The 8,049-nt window shown below is 36.0% G+C and overlaps 1 protein-coding gene and 1 long non-coding RNA gene across 2 annotated transcripts in view; both read right to left on the bottom strand.

The window, feature by feature from the left end:
- Window positions 1–840: 840 nt before the first annotated feature.
- LOC126717826 (uncharacterized) overlaps window positions 841–8,049 on the bottom strand; it is a 39,808-nt gene continuing 32,599 nt past the window's right edge. The window contains exons 6-7 of the mRNA XM_050419746.1: window positions 1,238–1,414; window positions 841–1,146 (exon numbers count right to left, since the gene is read on the bottom strand). Of these exons, the coding sequence (XP_050275703.1) occupies window positions 988–1,146; window positions 1,238–1,414 (336 nt within the window). The 3' untranslated portion in view covers window positions 841–987. The remainder of the gene's footprint in view (window positions 1,147–1,237; window positions 1,415–8,049) is intronic.
- LOC126717827 (uncharacterized) lies at window positions 3,782–6,272 on the bottom strand. The gene is made up of 3 exons (XR_007652754.1): window positions 6,002–6,272; window positions 5,085–5,199; window positions 3,782–3,907 (listed from the first exon to the last, which is right to left on the bottom strand). It is a non-coding gene; the product is annotated as an uncharacterized LOC126717827 (long non-coding RNA).

Genomic DNA, 8,049 nt, shown 5'->3' with positions numbered 1-8,049 from the left:
TTACTGTCAATTTGCAAGGTTAAGGGATATTTTCAATGTTTTGTGGGTATTTGGATTATTTTTAGATATTTTAAGGGTATTTCAATCATTTTAAAGATTTGCAAGATTTTTTTTTTTTAAAGATTTTTACAGGGGATATTTTTCTCATTTTAAAAGTTTTAAGGATAATTTGATGATTTTGAACAATTTAGGAGAATTTTGATCATTCTTAAAATGTTAGGAATACTTCTATCATTTTAGAGCTTTCTAAGGATTTTAGTTATTTTGGAGGTTTTATGCGTAATTGCGTATTTTAATCATTTTAAAAGTTTCACATATAATTTGGTCATTTGAAAATTTTAGTGGCAATCTATAGGCTTTGAGGGTAGTTTGACCATTTTTGAGATTTTGGGAATACATATGTCGTTTTGAATGTTTAAGCTCTCTTAAGACTAAAACTTTTAACTTTTCAAGGACAGATAGAATACTTTCTTGGTTAACATAAAATGTTTTAGTTTGACCATGTTTTTCAGCTACCCCAAATGCCTAAAAATGAGAAAAACATCTAAAAAATGCTTTACACCAAAACAAGCAGGGCTTCAACCCCAAATATGGCATTTTTCCTCGTCAATGTGGGAAATAATTTCTGTTTAACCAATTTTTTCAAACCCAAACACTCAAAAATGAGGAAAACATTTTTTGGAAATTCTTTTATGCCGAAACAAACAGTGTCTTTATTATAATAAGTATGATGAGGAAAACAGATTTTGGAAATTCTTTTATGCCGAAACAAACAGTGTCTTTATTATAATAAGTATGATGTATGACCCAGCATATGAGAGAGAGAGAGAGAGAGAGAGAGAGAGAGAGAGAGATTATTAACGGTAAGAAATCAAAACAATGATCATTACATCGAGAGCCAAATTTTTTATTTTGATCCAAGTTGGTTTAATTTTTCTTTTCAAAAGCACTGGTAAGAATATTCTAAACCACATTATCCATTCCTTTCTAATGCTTTCCACCCTTTGCTTTGGAGACAGAAACCAGAGCCTTGATACAGAGACGTGGCTTGGTATTAACCAGATTTTGCGGCAAAACTGAGACAGCAACCACCAATGACCCATTGGGTACTCCAGAAAGCGGAAGCAGCTCAGCAAGAACAGAATACTGTATGGTGATGAAGTTGGAACAAGCACAAATAGGTCAGGAGAATGTAAAATGTTTGCAAACAAGTGAGAAAGGATAACAGTTTTTTTACCTCTGGAGATTTGAGGTCTACAACTGAATCTGATACAGCACTTTTTACTGCAGCAGCCACAACGCCAAAGCATTTGTTACGGTCCAACAAAGCAAACTTACCAGAACCATTTGAAGTATCTTTCACAATCTTCAACTCTGTCTCCTCTATTCCCCTTTTGTTATAACCAACTGCAAACTACAACATGCAGATTTAATTAGCTCTGCTAAGGCTTTTTATGCTTTCTTTTCCTTTGTTGCTTTGTTTTTCGTGCGCGGGGGGGGGGGGGGGGGGGGGGCATAAAGAACATAAAAAAAATGCCAGTTGCTGATAACCCACAATAACAAGGACGGATATGAGAGGTAAAACTGACTACAAATTACAATTTGCTGACTCAATACAACTTAATCCTGATGCAAAGAAAGTTGAAGATAACTTTTACAAGCACCTGAGCATGGAAAAAGGAACACTAAAGGGAAGTCTAGGTATCCATAAGCTAGCTTCTGTGATGAATCTTGGTTTCTTTGAGTAGCTTATGTCTTAAACTCATTATTATAATTTTTTTTATAAAAGTTTTTATGTAATAAGGTGTCCGACTTTTAATTTTAATTTTTTAAATAAAAGTAAAAAGGCAAAGCCCAAGGACTCGAGAAGTATAAGAGAGCAACTTCACAGATTAAAAAGATCAAGGAACTCTAGAAAAGAACAATCAACATCCCCAATGTTCTACAGAGCAGGGAAATTCCAATTCCTGCAAACGATTTAGGGTTGTGCTCCCTTCAAATACATCATATCAAACATGAAGACACATCTGAGCTTTGATTGCCTTTGAAAGCACATCTCCAACATGCTAGGAGATCTTTTGCTGAAAGACACATGACCCAAGAGACACCAAATAAAGAGAAAACCAGAGACCAAAGATCCCTAGCAACAGAAAAATGAAGGAAAAGATGAGCAATATTCTCCCCATCTAATTTGGAGATACCATACCAGTTAAAAATGATGATCTTGCCCTTTTGAAGGTTACCTATGGTAAGAATATTAACATGAGCATCAGTCCAAGCAAAAAAAGCAAATTTCCTAGGGACTTTAGGGCTTATTTGTTAATGTTGTTTGAACAATAGTTTTCATTATTTAAACAACACAACACGTATTTCACAACACATTTTTACACCCACACGTATTTCCACAACACTTAAACAACGTTATTAGAACAACATTACCAAACGGGCCCTTAGTCTTGAAAATCACCTGCCAAGGAAAAACCTCTCTAAGACCACCACTCAAAGCCTTATAGTAAGATTTCATGTCAAATATATGATTCTTAAATAAAGACGAGCACATTTCATTTAAACCATTTCCAGAACTGCAAGAAGCATAAAGTAGGGCACCAATGGATAGCATTGTTATGTCTGTACATGTACTTGTCAATAGAGGCTTGTTTGTTGGTTGCATTTTCTTATAGCTCAGAAAAAAGGATTCTGAGAAGTTCATCACCACACCCCACATAATGCCAGAAAAAGATGTGACTGCTGACTAACATCTCCAACGAAGAATTTCACATTTCATTTAAACCATGTCTGGTGCGCTTCCATACACACAGCTTGAGAACCCCTAACCTTAGCAGAAAACAATTGACCCACCAACTCTCCATATTATTTAGCCCCCACAACCCTTCTCCAAAGATTTTCCCTTTCCATGGCATATGATCAAAGCCATATCCATAAAAAGAAATTGATTAACAATATCGAGCCTTTGAATTCCTAAACCACTGGTTGAATAGGAGAGAAACTGTACTCAAATTCACCAAAGGGAAAACTTCCTTTCATCCCCTAAACCGGGTCCATAAGAAATATCCGTTTGCAACTTCTCTAATTTTCTAGCAAACCCTATAAGAATATGAAAGATAGACATAAAGTAGGTGGATAGATTTGAAAGAGAGCTTTTGATCAAAGTGACATACCACCTTTCAAAAAATACAATTTTTTCCACCCAATCAGCCTCCTTTCCATTTGCTCTACTACTATAACATCTCAAGCAGATCTAGTCTTAAAAGGTGAACCAAGGGGAAAACCCAGGTAAGTTATAGGAAAAGACCCCACACAGCAACCCAAAAACCTAACAAAGGTTTCCTGACATTTTAATTAGTCTTGTGACTTTTAAATAAGCCTGAAACTATTAGAACCATTAGCTTATATCAGAATCACTGGTTGCCGTCTTTGCTAGGGTAACATTCTATTGTTTTATTTAAGGGTTTGCTTAAGTTGTAACAGCAGCTTTTTGAGAAAATTATTGAATGAAATTTCCCTTCTTAAGTTCTTTTAATATAAACTTGATATCTTTTTTCTTTATTCCCCCTCAATAATGTCTAAGAAAGACAAACACAATTTGAATATTGATCCAAAAGAGTGGATTCAAACCTTGGAATATGGTGAGTGAAAAGAAAGACAAGGTCAGTAGTTCCTTTGGTTTTAAGCAGATAAATAGTCATGCTTCACATTTACTTCATAATTTGCTTTATAAATTACTATGGTATCTGCACCGTTAATAGGTTTAAACTTTTACCTTTACAGGATGTGAAACTTTGTGCTGTTTATCATTCATGAAAAAACAAGCTTTGATAAAACTGTTTGCAGTTCCTTCTCATTCAAACTGCAAGTTTCTTGGATAGGAAAAATGCGGTGACACCAACTGCACCAAAGAAATGCATTTTTAGTATTAAAGACGAGATCATAACTAACCACAAAAATGAAAATCAGATAATAAGAATTGAATCATAACTTTAGTGGATTGCTCATGCCTAAAGGTAAATTTGAGGCATCAATAAATGACTACCTAAAAGGGGCAATAATGATAATTTCACCTGTGAAACATTAAATATATATATATATATATATATATTTTTTTTAAATCCTCATCTTTCTGCACTAGCATGATAGTTCCAAATATATGAGTATGACACTTCCTTTTTTGATAAGTATACCCAATAAAAAATTCCAAATCCTGAGTATGACACTTCCTAATAGATTCCAACAAAGATTACTCATTTTAAATTGATAAAATAAGATGTTGAACCTGAACAACCTTGTTCAACTGCCAAAGATATTTGGAACTTGGTTTTTCCTTATTCAGTGTTATATTAGGTGATGCCTAGTATCCCATACATTTGATGGCCTATGGCAAAGGTCTGTTTGGGGGTCAGAGGAGTCAACAGCTTGCTGCAGTTCCTTCCTGTTTGATGTGGCAATTGGAAGGAGAGGAATGATAAAGCATTTTAGAAGTCAAGCTTTCTATTAGCAAGATAAAGAAGTTGCGGAAGATGCTTTTCTCTTTCATCTTTGATTCTCCACTGTTGTCAAATTTTATTTTCTTTTTGGATTTCATTGATACCTTTTTTTGGGGATTCAAGTTCTAAGTTGCTCTCTTCTCTCTGTCCTTCCTTTGTATGCCTATCATACTAGGACACCCCAACTTCTTTCTGGCTTTCTAGTCAATAATTTTAGTATTTTACTACTGATCCAGAAAAGAGGAATTATGAAATCTAGATATAAGCTAAAACAACACTCTGAAACCTGGCGTAGAGCAGGCAGTATAACCTCTTGGATATTGGTACTATTCATTGAAGGATGAACCAGTTCCCTGAGTTGTCCTTAAGCATCATCCTAGGTGCTAGCTTTAAATACTAGTCAAAATTAAACATTAACAAGGGGCAAGCCCCTCATAACAAGTTATCAATTGTGAGAATCCTACCCCTAGCTGCTGTCCATAAAAAGAAAGACACCCTTTTAGGTATCTGTACACACCAAATGCTCTTCTAAGGGAAAGAAATAGAAGGGGCGTCCAATCAAGAATTATAAAAGGAACTCACATCAAAAACACCATTCCGAGTCAACTGCCAATTAAGAATATTATCACCCTCCCCCCTTGGCATTTTGGAGTAAATATGCTTGTAAAAAGTAAGTTGCATTTCCTATCTCCCCCTTCTGGTGCACTCAAGACCAAATAAAAAAAAAAAAGAAAAAAAGAAAAAAAAGAAACATTGAATTTTGCAGTTCTCATCCAATAATAGGTTGCAAAACTGAATGTTTTGCTGAATCGAAGGTACAACAGTTTTTTTAATAAGAAAATAATCAATTAGAAAGAAGAAGAAACCAACTCATGCTGTAGATGCAGTGTTGTTAAAAGCGCGCTTAAGCTCAAAGCTCGAAACCCCAAGGCTGCAGCGCTTTTTGCCTCAAAAGCTAAGCTCATTCAAAGAAGCACGCAAGTAACACTCAAATTCTCAATGAAAAAAATATTAGCAAAGCTGTTCCAGTGCAGTCCAATGGACAATTTCACTTGAACACTAGAAAAGCATATAGTTCAATACAATAGAAATACTGCAATATGCTGAAGCAGATCTGTATTTCTCCAAGAGATATTGATCATTGGCTTCTTGTAATGTTGACTACTAAATCAACTCTATAGCCTATATTTGCTCCTAGCCAAGTCATAGAAATGTTTTCCTCCTTCAGACAGTTACTTTTTTCTAAGTCTATTTGTTGCTTCCTTTCCCTTTTCAATCGAAGGGTCTGAATATCACCTGATGTGGACAAAAAGTAATCAAAGCATTTCTTTTTCTTGTGTGCGTGTGCATGGTAAGTGGAGTGAACTAAGTCTCCCACAACAAAATACCTCAACTATGCCACTAAACAAAAAAAAAAAAAAAAAAAAAAATTAAAACAAACTAGCAGAATATCAAGCAATTTATTTGAAATCTATATGTTCTAAGGAAAATGTAAGCACCGTAGGCAGTGCTGCTGGAGAATAGGTGTCATCATCCTCAGCTATAACAAGAACTTTATCGCCTTCTTGTAGTTGTAGGACATAGGAATCCTCTGGATTAAGAACAGTTTTACCACCATATGATGCAACCTTGACTCCACAAGGAATGGCATCAGGAAAACTAATTAAGACATCCTCAAATTGCATGCCATCCAACTGTGGCCATCTCTTGATGTAGAACTCACAATTTTCAAACCCAAGAATAAATTGTGAGTTAATAGCAATTTAGGAAAGTTACCATGGAGTTGTGGGGATGGGGTTGATGCTATAACAAGTGGAAGCAACCGGTGGAAGGGAGGAAAGTGGAGGCGGGTCTGGGGGTGATGGTGGAGGGGGAGGCGGGGGCGAAGGACGAGGTGACCCTGAACATATCTATAATTCCATGTTCAGGTCACCTCGGCCTTCGCCCCCGCCTCCCCCTCCACCATCACCCCCAGACCCGCCTCCACTTTCCTCCCTTCCACCAGCTTCACTGCCATGGTTGCTTCCACTTGTTATAGCATCAACCCCACCTCCGGCATGTTCGCTTGCTCCAGCTTTACCAAGATTAGCCGCCGGCCTCATCTCACTTTTAGCGAGAGTGCCACACCAGGGGGAGGCGGAGCGAGAGTGCCACACCAGGGGGAGGCGGGGGGCGAAGATATCTATTACTCCAACATTGGGGAATTGTGTTTGCGAAGATACCTATTACTCCAACATTGGGGAATTGTGTTTTTAGTCCTAATCATTAGGACATTGGGCTTTTAGTCCAACTGCTTTATTTGATTGCATTCATTGGGGGCATTGGGCTTCATTAGGACATTAGGACATTGGGCTTTTAGTTGTAATCATTAGGATATTGGGATTTTAGTTGTATGTAGATATTGCTGCGGAGTTATTGAAAAAAAGAAAAAAAATAAAATTGTGGCAGTGAATTTGTATTCGAGTTGAAGGTGCGTGTAAGTCTTAGAATGTGTTCAAAGAAAAGTTAGCTCAATTTTGATATGTTTCTCGGTTTATATACAGTTTACTTAGTTGGTAATTGCGTTTATAGATTTTCGCATAAATTTTATACCAAATTTCAAATTCACATAGCAATATAGTGTAGCAGAATATTTCTCATATTACCTGTTTAAAATTAAAATGGTGTCTTCAACCAAAAAAAATTAAAATTGGTGTGGGAAATGCTTTGCGACAAGGACTTTAGGAGACTTTAACATTATAACTCACTTCGGTCCATCTTTGTCCACTTTGGTCCATTCGTTCCATTATGGTTTAATTCAGTCCATTATGATCCACTTTCGGTCCATTCAGTGCCTTATAGTACACTTTGGTCCACTATGGTCTATTTAGTCCAATTCAGTTTATTATGTTCCACTTCAGTCCATTCTGTCAATTATGGTCCACTTTGGCCCATTTCTCTCCACGTTGGTCCATATTTCCGCTTCAGTCCAATTTAGTCCATTTGAAACACTTCAATTCATTTGGTAAACTTCAGTCCATTTAGTCCACTTCGGTCCACGTTGGTCTATTCAATCCACTTTGATCTATTTTCATTTCAATCAATTTTGTGAGTTTTAAATAAAGTCAATTTCATGAGTTTCACTTCAATTCATTTGGTAAACTTCAGTCCATTTAGTCCATGTTGGTCTATTCAATCCACTTTGATCTATTTTCATTTCAATCAATTTTGTGAGTTTTAAATAAAGTCAATTTCATGAGTTTCTAGATCTATGATGTGGTAAATCTTGTCAAAAAAAAAAAAAAAAAAAAAACTTGTCTTGTCTAGAATGAAGAGGATTCCTTTTCAATTCATTATCGGGGCTATCAATTTCCCCCTCTTTTTTTTTGTTTTTTGTTTTATTTCTTCTTTCTCAGTTTTGTGTAAATAGATACATACACGCGCGCGCCCGCACACACACACACACACACACACACATATATATACATATATATATATATGACTAATTTTCACACCAATCTATAAAGATGTCACAACAGAGTTCATATATCTAGTTTTGATTGCAATC

The sequence above is a fragment of the Quercus robur genome, chromosome 3, assembly GCF_932294415.1.
Source record: "Quercus robur chromosome 3, dhQueRobu3.1, whole genome shotgun sequence".
In the NCBI taxonomy this organism is placed as follows: Eukaryota; Viridiplantae; Streptophyta; class Magnoliopsida; order Fagales; family Fagaceae; genus Quercus; species Quercus robur.
This window is presented reverse-complemented; position numbering and strand designations above follow the sequence as displayed.